We start from the raw sequence: 16,218 nt of genomic DNA, 5'->3' as shown, positions 1-16,218 counted from the left end.
AGTTGTTAAGGGCACGAAGATGAGAGAGTGGCTCAAGAAAGTCACAGGCTAGTGGAAGCAGGGCCAGGTTCTTCTTCAGCCATTACAGTTCAAGGTCATCAAGTCTTGTAAGAGCTGTGGCAGCGGGCACTTGGGGCTGGTTTTCGAGCCCCTGGTTTCTATAGGAGTATAGTGCTAACTATTCTAGATCTTGTGCTTTCAAATCGTTGTCTAGTTTTTTGTTTGTTTGTGTGCATGAAGTTATTGTCCATCAGAGAACTGGACTTTGAGCTTTAAAACTTCTTTATGTGAAGACTATTTCTAGTGTGAATTTTTTTTTTGAGATTGAAGCAGATCAATTTGTTCTCATATATTATTATATCAGGAGAGGTACCATCCCCAAAATGTGATAGAAAATGTTCTGGTGGGATTGGCAGTAAAATCCAGGGTTAATCAAGAGTTCTGGTGAGTCCATTCTTTAACTGAGGCTTGGCCTACTCTATCTGCTTATGTTACAGAGCTAGATTCTTTCTTAAAAAACTGCCTTTTAGTTTTCAATTTGATGATTTTATGTGTTTGTAATATCCTAAATGGTAAATATAAATTCCTTAAGCACTACTGCATATGCATGGTGACTATTCCTGGCAAAAACACTCGTGCTTCACCATGTGCAGTGGGTCCTGCCCGGGTAGGAGTAAAGTGTATTTAACATGTGAGCCAGACGGCAAAATAGTGACACCCAAGCAGCACTGCATTCTGGGCTTCTTTGTCTCGATAATTATGTGTTTTTTCAAATTTTTATATAATATATAATAAGTACCTCTCCCTGAAGTGTTTTCACAGGTCTTCTGATTTTAAACCTCTGGTTTTATGCTTACTTTTGGAATAGCCTTTTAAATAATTAAATTTTCCATCTGTTAATAGAGATGAATAAACTGGAAATTCGAAGAGATAAACCTCAAGTTCCCATCCCAAAGTATAGATTTTTTAGTTAAAATAACTTTGAAAAGCTTGGCCTTTTTTTCTTTTACTGGTTTTAAGGACACTGTTTTCTTGAATGAAAAAGAATATCCAAAAGATGTTTTAATGGAAAAAACTCCTTGTAATTTAAAAGTTACAGTGATTATTTTGTGGCAGTTCTACTTTGGGCAAAAGCATAGCTTGTTCCATGGTCATCTGAACTGTTAATATGTAGTCCAAGAACGTGACATGTGAATGTCTACCTTGATTTTAGATGACTGGATTTATGGCTGATTTTGTTTGTAGTTCCTTTTTTAAAAGACTTTACTTATTTTTAGAGAGAAGGGAAGGGAGGGAGAGAGAGGGAGAGAATAATCAATGTGTGGTTGTCTCTCAAGTGCTCCCCACCAGGGACCCAGCCCACAATCCAGGCATGTGCCCTGACTGGGAATCAAACCGGTGACTCTTCGGTTCGCAGGCCAGCACTCAATCCACTGAGCCACAACAACCAGGGCTTGTTTATAGTTCGTGAAAAGAAACTAAGGTAGATTAATTGTAAAACAACATGTTAATAACCATTTTCAAGGTGTCCTTTACAACACTTTTATTATGGGAAATTTAGAACATGCACAAAAATAGAAGAGTATAAGGAAATCTTATGTCTCCATCTCTCAGCTTCAACGATGATCAACCGTGGCCAATATTATTTTATTTATACCCCCTTCATTCCCTCAACTAGAATATTTTGTAACAAATGTCATATGTTGTATCATTTCATCTATAAATATTTTAGTATGTATCCCTAAATGATAAAAACTTTTTAAAAACATAGTAATAGTACTATTACTCTTATTAACTTTAGAAAAATTAGCAATAATACTTTAATATCATCAAATATCCAGTCAATCAGTGTTCAGATTTCTGTGGTTCTCATCGGGGTGTTCTCCAGTTTAAATCAGGCCCTAAGCCAGGATGTGTCTCCTGAGTCCCTATTACCCTATAGGTTTCCCCTCTTTTTCTTTTTTCTTTTGAATTTATTTGTTAAAGATGTAGTTTCTTCTAAGCAAAAAGAGTGCTTAAGTGCCTTTTCAGAGGGAGGGTCCACATGAGTGGTGAGTTACTTTTTTACTGTAGAATCTCACTTCCACTAGAGAAACATGTAGAATTAGAGAATTTTAAGCCTGAATGGGCTTTTGAGCTGTCAATCCTTTATAGTCACATCACCTCAGACTTCTGAACCTCAGTTCTGTTTCATTAGAATCTTGACATTTGAGCGAAGAGACATTGAGGCCATGTGGTTCAAATCCCCTCATTTCACAGGTGAAGAAACTGAGGCCCAAAGTGTCCAGGTGATTTCCTGAAACCGCACAGTGTAAACTACTTAACTGGTGTCATTTCCTCTTTATTCCAGTGATTCTCAGTGTATTATGTGTGTAGAACCACGCCCCCCCATCTCGAAATGGTCCTCTCTCTAGTCTAGACCTGATAACCTTCCTAAAATAATTAGGTCTCCTGATCTAGTCAACCCCCTTTATTTCAGAGATAAAAAAACACAAGTTGCAGGAAGGGTGTGCTGTGCACCAAGGCAGCAGAGAGTGGCCAAGCCGGAGCCAGAGCTCTCGCTCTCGCTCATCAGTGCTCTTCGCTGACCCTGAGTGCTCCTCCTACCCGGAGAAAGGCGATGCTCAGCTCTGCAGTCAGACAGCCATAGTAGTGAGAGTCCGGGCCCCCTTCGCTGCTTAATAACCTTTGTCCCTTTACGTGGAACTAGCTGCAACCCTCTAGTTCAGTATGTGCAATTTATTCACATTAAGCGATTTCCCATTAAATCATTAGACAGACTGACTTTGAGAACTGTAATGTGGAAAATATGTTTGGACATATTTGTAGGTCTTCTGCATGCTGAGCCTGTAAATTAATTGAAATCTTCAAATAATTTTACATACAGCATGTGTGTGAGATCCTATGGGATTTGAAGTATAGATATTAAAGTTTAGAATATATAAATATATGCCATTAGTCAATCGGTCTTTTCTTTATACCCAGCCCTTCTAAATTCCAAGCAGAATAAACAATAATAGTTTTATGATAAAACAAAACGAACAAAACAAAACAAAACTCCAGCTAGTTTTATTAGCCGTGAAGGAGTTGGAGCGTTCACCCAGAGTCTCTGCCCTCAGACCTCCCTACCAGGGGAGTTCAGGCCTTCACACAGTAGCAGGATGTACGGAAAACATTGCACAAAACCACTTGCTTACGATTCTCAACTGAGGGTTTGTACCCCCTGCTATGATTCTACATACCTCGGAATTTTAATAAAATTATCATCCCCAATTTTTAAAATAAATGCCATCTGCCATACTTTGGAAGATTTTGGCGATGGGGGAAAAGAAGAATTTCCAACTTGGAAAGGTAGAATTAATCTTCTGAGTGTTTTGATACCAGCCTTGGAAGTTTTTATCAGGGAAGTTTTCTGCTGTATTACTAAGTTTCTGCCAGGCTTACATTGAACTGTTTTCATTCAATCCCCAAAACAAAAGATTTGGAGTTTTTTGGTGGAAAGGTGAGGTCGAACAGCAATGAATTCTGTGAAGTAATTGGGATCTAGCTAGAGAAGACAGGGAAGAAATAAAAGCTCCTCTGTTTTCACAGTTTAGTATTCCTTCCTTTTCAAAACACCTTCCCCCTTGACTTTCAAGACCCACGGGCTCTCTCACCTTTTCTCCTACCTCCCCAGTGCTCTTCCTGTGATCATCCCAGGCCCTCCTCTTTCCGAGCCTGGAATGTCGGAGGGCCCCGGGCTCAGGCCCGGATGTCTCCTCTCTCCACATGCAGTAACCCTGCTCTCTCTACACAGAGGTGCTGCTGCCAGCACATTTCTAGCCCTAACCTCAGCCTCGTGCCTCAACTGCAGGCTTATATAGTGTTCTGCTTGCTCCATATCTCCATCCAATTTTCAGAAAGGTGTCTCAAACTTAACTGATACAAACCAAACCCTTGGTTCTAACCCAAGATATTATTCTGCCCCTCTCGTGTCCTCCCCACTGTAGTAAATGGTGTCACCACCACTCACCTAGTTGCTTAGGCCCAAACCTCTGCGGTTGCACCTGACTCCTCTTTCTCCGAGACCCTGTATTCAAACCCCGAGCTTCAAGATACAACCAGAATCCAGGCACTTCTCACTGCTCCAGCTACCACCATGGTCCAGATTCTTCTTTCTAGCCCGTCTTCTGCAGAAACCATTGACCCTACCTGGTCTCCCTGCTGACTTCTTGCCTCTCTACTATTCTTCATCCACCCAGCAGCTAGACGGTTCTATTAAAAAGTAAGTCAGATCATGCCATTTCTCTGCTTAAAACCCTCCAATGGCTTCCCCTCACATTTAGAACAAAAGCCAAAGTCTAATTTACATAACAACCCTCAAGATCTTACTTGTCCTGGCCTTGCTTGCCTCCTCCTCCTCATTTCCCACCCTCCCTTCCCCACCACCTGCCCTACTTCAGTCACACTGGAGGAGGTGTCTCATAGTTCTCCAAGCCTGCCAGGCACATTCCTGCTTGCAGGGGGTTTCCATCTGCTTTGCCCTCTGCTGTTAACACTTCCCACATCACTTACGTGGTTTGCTTCCTCCCTTCATCCATATCTCCGCTCGAACATCTCCTCTTCTCCAGGAATTTCCTGATCCATCCCATCTAAAAGAAAACCCCCCACCAATTGATCTCCATCCCCTTCATTTTTCCTTATAACCCTTCTCACTATGTGATGTCAATTTTGGTTGGTTTATTGTGAGCATGTCCGCCACTAGCACATAAGCCCCATGAATGTGGTGTCCGCCACTGCAGACACCGTGCTCTGAACAGCGCCCAGTAAGTGTGGACTGTATGTTTGTTGGATGGATTAATGAATAACGCCCTAGAGATTCTATCTATTGCCCTTGCTCGTTTGCTTCCACTGAATGCATAAATATACAGCTGGCCGTGTGGCATTTTATTTTTCATTGGTTTAAGCCACTCCTTGCCTATCTAGCCAAAGCTTATGTCAGTTTCATAGCAGCAGAAAATAAGGAAGTCGGGGTTCTCATTACCTAGTACCACACCCTCGTGTCCTGATGAAATCAGGATGCACGCATAACTTTCATCTAGAGGACTCAAGTTTGTTTTTCTTGCTCTTTTTCACAACTGACATGCCTTGGGCAAGTCTGTTCAAAAAATAATCATAAAATCTCGCACATTTCCTCAGTTTCCCTAGTGTAACGTAATGAGAACAAGATCGAGTCTGGGAGCAACAGTAAAGCAAACGAGCCTGTGCCTCCCCATTCCCTCTCTCAGATGCCACCTTGCCCCCACGCATGAGGACTGACACAGGTGTGGACGGCCGCCACCTTCTTTTGTGTTACAAATCCAGTTACCTGAGCCTCTGGGAACATTGACCCCACCACCCTACAGGTTGCTGTCTGTTGCAAAGACCTGCATTTCTGGCTTCTGGGCCACTCCTCAGCCACTCATAGGAGAGAAAAGATGTAATTACACATAGCAATTAAAATTCTAGTAATTGGTAATGATTGGCTTGATGGTCTTAGAATTATCTAATCTACTGGTTCTCAAACCTGATTAGTTGACAGAATCACATGGGCAGCTTTATAGAAATACAGGTTCCCGGGCCCCTCTCTAACCCTGCCATTGGGAAAGGGCTCTAGGGTGGTATACACAGTCGTACACTCAGTATCACTCCCCCCTCTCTTTCGCTCTCCAGCAAGTAATACACAACCCTACGAAGCAGACAGACTATGGGCAGAAAGTAGGAGTGGAGGTGTTGGGGAAGGTTTTTCTGAGGAGGTGATGTGTAGTGCACATGGCAAGTATTGGGGGAGCGACATTTCGGGCAGGACATATGTGGGGTGCTGACAGAGTTAAAGCAGACAGTGTGGCTGGAGGACAGCAAGCGACTGGGGGACGAGCTTGGGGTGGTGGGAGGGAGGGTCGGGGCCACATCACGGGAGCTTTGCAGACAAGGTGGAAGGGTTTGAGTTTTGTTCCCAGTACTCATGTCTTCCGGAGAACGGATCACAGAAGTGGAAAAGTGGAAGCTGCGAGGCCTGAACAAGGCTGGCTGTACTGTCCTCGGATGGTGAAGGGGACTGAAGTGGTGGCACCCAGGACAGAGAGGAGAGGCTGGCTTCAGGGTGTATATTTTAAGAAAGTCACCAGGATTTGTTGATGAGCGGGAAGCGGGGTAAGGGAGAAGAGGGGAAAACAAGGACGATGCGAGGGGGCTCTACTAGAGGCAGTACAGGGTGTGGTTGAGCACCCCCCGTTGCCTCATCTGTAAAATGGCAGTATCAAGGGACCTCCTCACTGGCTTGGTGGTGAGTTGATGTTTGTAAAGCACTTAGAACAGAGCTTGGCACACGGTAAAACACTCTGTTAGCATTAGTGGTGATGTGGATGGTGGTGATTCATTCAAGGTCACGCAGCTGGTCAGCAGCAGGGCCAGGATGAAAAGCCAGGGCTTAGTTTCTTGGTTCAGTGTATTTCATGCTACACTGAGCTGCCTCCTTCAATTACCTTTGAACTTTTTTATATTCACAGACTCTTGGTAGAGGGTTTGGTTGCCATGGTACACGAAGTGTCACACATCATAACATATGACTGTCCCATCAAGTACTAGAGTGTTCTGTGCAGCCTGGAATTCCAGATTACTTTGGCTGTCCATAAAACCATGCTATTCCAGACAAAACACAGGGCCCAGCTAGTGGGAGAAAGGGGGTACAGGGAGGGAGATGGCCTGTGGATAGATTTCTAAGTATTAAAAGAAGCATCTCGTAGAACAGAGATGTGCTCACAGTGAGCTCACGCCTAGGCCGGAGCAGGCACGTGTGCCGCCACGGGACCCTTCGTGCGGGAAGCCGTAGGTCAGTGCACGCCCAGAGAGGGGAATAAGGAAAGCTCTAAACTAAATGTTAGTGTAACTCCCCCAGATTGTCACGTTCCTAGTGGTGCATCTTAAAGAAGTGTTTGAAGTGCTCCTATCTGTCAGTTTCAACTAAGCTAATGTTTAAAAATTGCTCTTTGTACTGTGCCTTTCTCGTGAACCTCTGTGGACTTAATGCATGCAATATGTGGGGGAAATCCTATCAGCCTCAGCTCCCATCCCCCCGGACTCGGAGAAGAAGATTTTAGAAGCTCATCGTTGCACCTATGAGTATTATTTCATTTTACAAAATGTATCTGAGGCCATGTTCAGTGTGTCTTGTAGGCAGGAATTTCAGAAACAGGTGAGAGAAAATGCCAGCTCGGCCTTTCCTCCCTGCTGTTGACTGTTTGGTTGCCCCTCTATCTCGAACGGCATGGGGAGAACTGTTCTTCATTACCAGGGAATGTGAGTCATTCCCAGACTCGTGTGATTGGGATTCCAAAGCATTGCTGTGTCCGATGGTCTTATTAAATCCAAGTGTCACTGCAGTCTTTCAGACTGTAGGGGAGAGCTCAGTTACAGCTGGTGCCCTGGTTCTAGTTACCACGCAGAGACACTGGCGAGAGCAGTGACCCCCTCCGAGCACCCAGAACTCCGCATGGATGGCTCTTACCAACTGTTCCCGGATTTGGGGGTGCACTTCGTGGGCTTCAGTACATTTCAGCGCCCTGTTTGTGTCTTAGTTGGGATCGGTGTACTTTAAGGGAAAACGTCCTAGTGTATGTAGACAAACTAGTGCCAAGATTAGCCCAGCACTTGGAGGGCGCCTCGCTTCGGATTTACTCAGCCCTCGCAGGGTTAATTTTCCTGTGTCCAGGATCTAGCAAGACACTATCCGTTTCCAGCTGGGTCCAAACAAAACAAACATCAACCAGAGAGGGAGGAGACCACAGATGTTGCCAGAAAATTAGTTTGCGCTGTCTTTTCTTTCTCCTAGAGTGTTTCACAGCCAATGGTGCAGATTATAGGGGAACGCAGAACTGGACAGCACCACAAGGCGGGAAGCCATGTCTGTTCTGGAACGAGACTTTCCAGCATCCGTACAACACTCTGAAATACCCCAACGGGGAGGGGGGCCTGGGCGAGCATAACTATTGCAGGTAAGATGGGGCCGCAGAGTGCTTTGAAAAGTAAATCTCTGGTCTCCTTTTTCAATCTTTCCCAACCTTGCTCACAACTAGGGAACACATTCTTGTCCCCTTTTGGCCAACTCAGAAGGCCTTTCTTGTTACTATTTTTTAAAATCTCTCTCTCACACCTCGTGTGCACAGCCACACATGCAAGCCACCACTCTTTTCCCCTTGGGTTGCTTTGATACTGGTGTTCCGGACTCTGCTTTCCTGTCTGATCACTTCCATTTCTCTTCGAGGGGGAGTTTCTCAGTTGGCCCTTCCACCGGTGGACAATCACAGACAGCAAAGCTTCGTAAGCTGCTGTGAATGTAGCAGTCAAGCAAAAGCACCATCTGTGGCCCAAATATCCCTCGGCTTCTGAGCAAAATAAAAAGCTGGCCTGCACTAACCCACTTTCTGCCAGCCCGTGATAACCTTTCTGTGGTAGCAGCGGGAGCCATCCAGTTTGTGAGCCTCACTCCTTTCGATAGACTGGGGTGTTGCTTTGCTCTTCACTCGTCTGACTCTAGCAGGGGCTGCTAATCTGAGACCTACGGTGCTTTGATGTGAACTTGCAATTTTCTAGGGAGACTAGCCATGACCTTGATCAGATTCTCAGCTATTAGTGATCCAAAACAAGTGAAAAAAAAAAGTACTGGTCTGTAGTGAGCAGAGCAAAAATTCTAAGCACTTTTGGTTACAGCTTTGTTTTAGCTGTTTATACCCAAGGCCCTGGCCATGTGACCCGTGGCTCAGCAGTGTGTTGCATTTAACTGTCATTAAGACAGGTGCAAGGACAGCCTCCTGAGCCACTGGGGCAGGGAAGGACGGTTCCTGAGCTGCGCTTTGAGTCACACATGGTGTCCCCGGTTCTCCCAATATGTTGGAGATTCAACCATGGCATGTTGACCCAGCTGAGCCAGCGTATTGGTGCCAGCATTGCATAGGCTACACCGTTGGCCTCTTGCCCTCTCTAGTACTTTCGGTAACACTCAAGGACCCTGTGGTTGTCTCGAAGTCACCAGGCCTGTAGTCTGTGTGTATGATCCCTGTGCATTCAGCTTGTGCCTCTGTTGGTTTGGTTTTTTTTTTCTCCTGTGGCATTATTTTTTAGTTTGTTACAATAAAAGTATTAAAAGCTTTTCCAAAGAATTCTCAAAAACTACAGACATACATTGTTTATAGTCCCATATTTTACTTCTTTCCCTGCAAATCCCCCCCAGCAAGCCCCACTTCCCAGAGGTGACAATTTATATATATATGCTACTTCACTTTTTGCTGTTTTCTGTATTTTATTGTGCAAGTAACACACGCTCATTAATTCTTTTACAATTTATTTTCAAGACTATACATGTTCATTAAAATTTTTTGCATAATGAAAAATTGAAGCCCACTTCATTTCTCATCTATTTCCTCCCCCTAGTGTTTCTATTCATAGAAATAGTTAGGCTGGGAAGAGTATTTAGGAAGAAAAACCAGTGTTTGTTTTTTCTTTTTACATAGTTATTTACATTCTTGTTCTAAAGTGTCTCTTGCTTTCTATCAAACAAGTCTTCTCAGAAGAGTTCCTGTTTATAAGTCTGACTTTAAGGTAAATTTGAAATTTCCAATGAGGTTTCATGTATATGAAAAAAATATTTTCTCATAGGTCATCACCCTGTTCTCGCCACAGACTCCAAGAAATGCACTAGTAAATTAAGTGCACAGTGAGAGCCTGGGATGACCACCTTCCTCCCTAGCCCTGGTCGGCTGCAGCCCTCCCCTGCATTGATTTGATGGAATGTTCCAGACCTGAACTACCAGCTTCTCCTGCCAAAAGAGAAGCTGAAATTGTTGATTGTTAACACATCAGAGAGTCTGGGCCTTTTGTTTTTAGCACGGCAGTGAAGTCAAAGATGAACTTGATCGTTCTTTACTAGGCTGTTCTGATGCTTTTCAGAATGGCTTTGACATTGATAACAAACAGTTGTTTTCTAAGGTCTTTACCAAATACTACATCAAAGCTGAACACTGAATAGACGGAGGAAAGTGACAGTGAAATACTGTTTAAAGAAGGGCTTTGTACAAGTTCTCCTACTTTGATTTCTCAGCCGACATCCGACACTGTGTTTGTCTCGTGAGATGTTTCCAGATCTATCACAGCTGAGATGTCTGCGAGATGGCGAGTGATGGGAACACACTTTCCCGGGCTCGGCATACCTGGATCGGAGGGGAAGACAGGGAGACCGGAGGAGCAGGGTTGGCGCTGGCACCTGCCTTTGTGCACCACAAATAAAAGGATCCTTTGTGCTTTGGAGTGTCTTATCTTCTGGGCCACACAATAGGCTTACCCCTCTCAGGCCCGATAGGGGTTGCTCCAAAGCTCCGGCAGCTGGGTCCTCGTGCCCACTTCCGGCCTAACTGGAGCGTCAGGTTTCCCGTGTCCTGAGTCTAAATGAAGGAGCTCGGGGAGCCGTGGAGAGAGGCGAGACTTTTCTGTGTGCCCAGTGACCCTGCCGTTTTTGTCCCTCTCCGCAGTGCTGCCCACTGTTGTCATGGCCTCGCTGAGCTGAAAAGTCCTTAAAGGGCATCTGTGCCAAGCTACTCTTTTAGAGATGTGAAATTAATCTCTTTTTTAAAAAAGATTTTATTTATTTTTAGACAGAGGGAAAGGGAGAGAGAAAGAAAGGGAGAGAAACATCGATGCGTGGTTGCCTCTCGCATGCCTCCTACTGGGGATCTGGCCCACAACCCCGGCATGTGCTCTGACTGGGAATCGAACCAGCGACCCATTGGTTTGCAGGCCGTCGCTCAGTCCATTGAGCCACACCAGCCAGGGCCTAAAATTAATCTTTTAAAAATATTATTGCTGTATCAGAAGTTGGTACCAGGATTACAGGACCGTAGGTTCTGACTGAAACTCTTTGGCCTCGTTTTCTTCAGAATTCTCTGAGAAGTTAGGGTTTTGACATAGGAATAAGACCCATTTCTATGAAACAAGTTGACCAGCCTGACCCTGGTGAAATCTTGTCAATGGAGACTATATTATGTAAATTTTCCATGTTAATAAAATGTGTCTCTACACCACATTTTAGCTAGCTGCCTAGCATTCCTTTATATGGCTATAACATATTTATTTAACCAATCCTTAGTTGTTGTTTCTAACTTTTTTGTATTGTAAAAATGCTGCAATGAACACCTTTGGAAGTAAAGATTTCCTTAGAATAAAGTACTAAAGGAGAAATTGCCGAGTAAAGGGGCTTCGACTTGAATTACCAAATTGCCACCCTGACCATTTGCGTCATCACGTTCTTATCCGCAGCAGAGAACGTACCTGCGCTCCCTCAGCCGTGGAAATCGCCACATCCCCACTTCAGGCGCCAGCGCTGTTTGTCATGATTTGTTCAGTGGTCCTTTGTCCCGGTTACACTGTAGCGAATTTGTATAAACATACATCACCTTTGCTTACTCCCCATCTACCCCTTCCTGCCTCCAAACTCTGAAGTACATGTTGGAGGAGAAAGGTGTTGCAAATTTTTCCTATCATAAGAGGTGGCATGGAGGTATATACCAGTTATGAAAAATCACAGAAGCTGAAGCGTTCCTTTTTGGTAAAACTGAAAAGCAATCAGCCAGCTGACTTAACATGATGGAAACGTTACCAGTGTCTCCTTTTCCCCAACAGAAACCCAGATGGAGATGTGAGCCCCTGGTGCTACGTGGCAGAGCACGAGGACGGCGTCTACTGGAAGTACTGCGAGATCCCTGCCTGCCAGAGTAAGGCTCTAATGCACCACCTGCAGTCTTCAGGGCCCTGAGCACTAGGAGTGCAGAGTGGGAAGGCTGCTGCCAGAGGGCCAGAGGGCCGGTAGTTCAGGCAGGAGGATTTCGCGAGGCAGGTGAAAGGAGAAGCCATCCTGGCCTGAGGATTTTCACTTTTCTTGTGGAAGCTTTTCAGAAATGGGGATGCCTGGCTCCCTCAGGATCCCATTCCCTTGGTGGATAGGCTCAAGCAGAATTTCTACTTCTACTCAATTTCCTCATGCTTCTTCCTTCATCAATAGATGGCAACAGTAGCTCCATAGCAGGCCAGGAAAAACACCGTGTACTTTTGTGAATGATATTTTTTTTAGAATGAATGAAGACAGTAAAACTAAGCTATGACATTACTTATTATTTGGATTTAATGTGCTATGTCCCCTGAAAAATGATTTTCAGTAAATATCTAATTAAATACCCTCCAGAGCTAAGGTCATAGCTCTTTTCCTCACATTAGCGTAAAGAGGTTCTGTTGTTTTTTTATGAAAACTTACGACTTGTCCCTTTCTGCTACCAAAAAAAACCTTCCTCAGTCTTTTACTGTGAGGCCTGTTTTCTAACCATTCCCTCATTTACTCCTATATTCGGTGTTTATGGTATGCAAGATACAAACGTAGAAAGATGCCCTGACCCTCAGGAAATATACGATGTGACAGGGGATCTTAGAGAGGTACTTTAAAACAATATTGTAGGAGGATTTATTTATGTACGTATTTATTTATTTAGGAAGATTTAAAGTACAGAAGCCAAAAGTAAATACGGTACTAAGGAGCTTACTAAGATAGTGTTTGAAACACCTTTTTAAACATGCCAAAGGAGCAGGGTTTCTCGGTTCCCAGAGTTGAAGGGCAGGACAGCTCATTCATAGTAATTCTGCCTGGGCTATTTTTCATTGTTATTTAAACCTACTCCTTGCCCTGCCATGCTTCTCATTCCTCGGGTCAGGAGCCTGTACATACAGCACATACAGAGTGGCTGGGGCCCCTCACTCGCACCCACTCCAGCAGTCCAGATTCTTATGCCTCAAGGGGAAAGGGCCCCTTCTAAACTGGGGCTGCAGGCCCAGTCCTCACCTGTCATAAGTTGTACGTCCAAGTGTCAGCACTGCTTGCCAGTTAGGCCCTGGCTTCACTGTCCTTCCAACCTGAGTGTGTCTTGATTCAGTCCCAGAATTGAGAAAACAGTAAAGACCAGAAGGAAGGGCTTCTGCTCAGTCTGCTTAATCAGATTTTTAAAACGAAAAACATCTCATTTGGCTCTGGTTATGTAAAGAAGAAAGGGGCAGGGGGAAAGGAAAGCAGATTTTCCTCGGTCCATTTGTTCTACACAAAGATAGTCTTTTAGTCCCAGCCTGTGTCATTCTCTCAGGAATGGCAGAGAAGGGATTTCAATCTGGTCGCTTTTATTTGGAAAGATAATCCTCAACTTGCATTTATAAAATATAATTTGGGCCAATGGGAGCTGAGTCATGTGGTCACCGGAAACTAAGTTTCAGAAGACAGAATTGGAGCAGAAATGGTACAAGCTACCCAGTGCACTTCTAATTCATAATATTTGTTGGATGTGCTTTGCTGTTCCAAAAAAAGGAAAATTTAATATTATTTTCTTTTTTTATGGCCCTTTGGTAACCCTCTCAAAGCTTCTAATGCTGGCCTTGAAATGATCGGGGTAGGGAGACTTACAGAAATTGGGAGTAAGAACTGGGGAGCACCTAGTTTGAGGGGGTAGGGAGTGACTGGCTTTGGTTCTTTGAAAAAGCCTCACACTCACCCTGTGGGCACCAGGATGCCCCATCAAGCCGAGCCTCAAACCCTGAGTCAGGCCCAGCACTGTGTCTAGTATATCTGATCAACATAGTTGAGAAAACCCCCCGGATGTTTGCAGCGAAAGACCTTGGTAATTGACTAGTGGACTCAACTGAGATGCAGCCTGCCTATTTTAGTCTTGCCCTATTTTTGGATGTGGAGTCATAATTTTCATGAATAATACTAACTCTCTGTGTGAAGCCCGCTATTCATGATGAGCATTGAACTTGTCATACAGGAAAAGGCCTGTGACATGATCAGATTCTTGGAAAGTTTATATCTGAATATAACAGACCCAGCAGGAGCCAGAGGATGAATGTATAGGAACAAAGCAGAATGTGGTTGAATGGTAGGCCATTGTGTGATGGCCGGAATCTCTGCCCCTCCGCGTGTTGCGCCGAGAGCTAAAACAAGCAGGGAGGCCTAGATGAAGCAGGACTCAAAACGGGGGCTAAGAGAAATTGCAGCGGTGCTCTTGACCTATGGAGCATGGATCAGAACTCACTGTTAAAAAGAGAACAACTCCGAGATAATTGGATTTGCTCTTCAAGCCACTTCTACCAATGTGTTTCTCAGAAACCCTGAGTTTTTAGTGCAGGCAAAAATAATACAGATTTTAAAAGCAAATAGCACCAGCAAATTTTTCATCCCTCTAGATTCCACTCTCTAAATCTGTAAGGCCTGCTGGTTTGGCTATTGAAGGGGAAGTCATTTGGCTTAAAATCTATTTTTTGTATATCTCTCTTTTGTGAAAAAACCATCCTCACTATTCCAATTCCTATTTGTTTCACTGCTTTTGAGGGACATGCTTGTATGGACCTCAGTACTGCTTTTTCTTTGCTCTATTTTACCTATGGATTCTTTATAACAGTTTTTTTTTTAAAGTAGATAATCAAGTTGTGAGAGAGGAGAGAAACCTGCAAATGGCATTAAAGGCTAATATATTTTTTTCACACACAGCTAATCTGGGCCACAGGCAAGAGAAATCTTCTTGTTCCAGGGAGCTCTTTTTTGTTTGCTATATATAAAACATTCACTTGATTTCTACAAACTCAACTCTAAAAATTCATCTTTGAAATAATTAGCAAAGTTTGAATACAGACTATAAGATTATATTAAGGAATCACTATTAGTTTTATTAGGTACAATAACATTCTCTTAGATTATAGATGCATACTGAAATATCTGTGGTTGAAATAATATTATATTTGGGATTTGTTTTAAAATGGTCCAGTCTTCCAAAAAGTGAGTAGGTGGGGGTGAGGGAAATAGATGAAATGAGAATTAAAAAAAAAAAAAAAAAAAGAACATTTGTTGATGCAGGGTGATGAGCTCATTATTCTTTCCTACTTTTGTATACATTTGAAAGTTTCCATTGAGAAATATAAATTTTATAATATTTTAAATATGACAAAAATTAAATGCATACATACAACAATTCAAAGTGTCTGGATTCAAATGTGTAACAAGAGTAACCTAAATTGTAATGTTTTTACATGTAGCTCACAGGTATCTGGGTTAGTTATTAAAATTAGTGATTATACTTTTTGTTATTGAAGTTAGTAAAACTATTAGGTATTTAAAGTTATTAAAACTGTTATTTAAGTTAGTTATTATTAAAGTTAAAGCTAATTATTAAAGATAGTTATTGTTAAAGTTAGTTGTTAAAGTTTAAAATCACGAGGACTTTAGAGATTACGAGCTGTGACAAAAAAAATTTTTTAAGCTCCGAACATAGGCCAGAATTACGCAGCATGGGGAACACAAGGATGGCATGGTCTGCAGCCCGGGGCGGAGTGGGGGGGGGGCTCGTCTACAACTGAAGACAGACACAGAAACAGACAGGCACGTGCAAGATACTCTATACTTTGCGAGGTGAGCCCTGAAGACAGGTAGCTGCCCTGGCACGGTGGGAGGCAGGGGCCACTGTTTCTCAAAGAGGGCTTCTGGAAGAAGTGGGGTCTTGGTGAGGGGCTTCTCAACTTCAAGTTTCCTTATAAAAATATAGTTATCGTACAATCACCAGGGATCTTACTCCAGTGCAGATTCTGACTCAGTCGGCCTGGGATACACTTGAGACTATGTCCAACAAGCCCATGAAGTGCTGGAGCTGTGGGGCCACACTTTTTAGTAGCCAGGTTCTAGATGTTAGCGCTAGCTGGGACAGGGAGGAGGACACTGGAGGCAGAGGGAACGGTGCGCGCACACACACACACACATTCCCAGGCAGAATCAGTGTGGCTGAGACAGACATTTTAAGAAGGAAGGCAGGAGATGAGGTCTGAGAACAGTTAGGTAGGGCCAGATAATGGGAGGTTTTATGGTCTGGGTCTGGAGCTTGGACTTGACTCAGAAAGATGGGGATGAGGCTGAGGAGAGTGTGAAGTGTCAGAAGGAGACGTTTATCCACAGTTTCTTAAGTCTCTGTGTTAGAGGTTCAGGGAGAGCCTTCTCCCTCTCAGTCTGTGAGAGGTCCTCTAGCGATCGCATCGCACACAGCCCCTCCGAGGATGCCGGGGATGGCACCTGAGCGATACCTCTGGTCAGTTTCAGCCAGTGACCTCACTGCCTCAGGTTTCTCTTAATTAAAT

At 43.8% G+C, this 16,218-nt stretch overlaps 1 protein-coding gene across 2 annotated transcripts in view; it reads left to right on the top strand.

Annotated features, from left to right (window-relative positions):
- KREMEN1 (kringle containing transmembrane protein 1) overlaps window positions 1–16,218 on the top strand; it is a 54,130-nt gene that overhangs the window by 8,460 nt on the left and 29,452 nt on the right. For both annotated transcript variants that reach the window (XM_053927795.2, XM_053927796.2), the window contains exons 2-3: window positions 7,850–8,012; window positions 11,689–11,780. In XM_053927795.2, the coding sequence (XP_053783770.1) occupies window positions 7,850–8,012; window positions 11,689–11,780 (255 nt within the window). The remainder of the gene's footprint in view (window positions 1–7,849; window positions 8,013–11,688; window positions 11,781–16,218) is intronic.

The sequence above is a fragment of the Desmodus rotundus genome, chromosome 7 (assembly GCF_022682495.2).
Source record: "Desmodus rotundus isolate HL8 chromosome 7, HLdesRot8A.1, whole genome shotgun sequence".
Lineage (NCBI taxonomy): Eukaryota > Metazoa > Chordata > Mammalia > Chiroptera > Phyllostomidae > Desmodus > Desmodus rotundus.
Note: the sequence above shows the minus strand (reverse complement) of the source record. Positions and strands in the feature narration are given on the sequence as shown.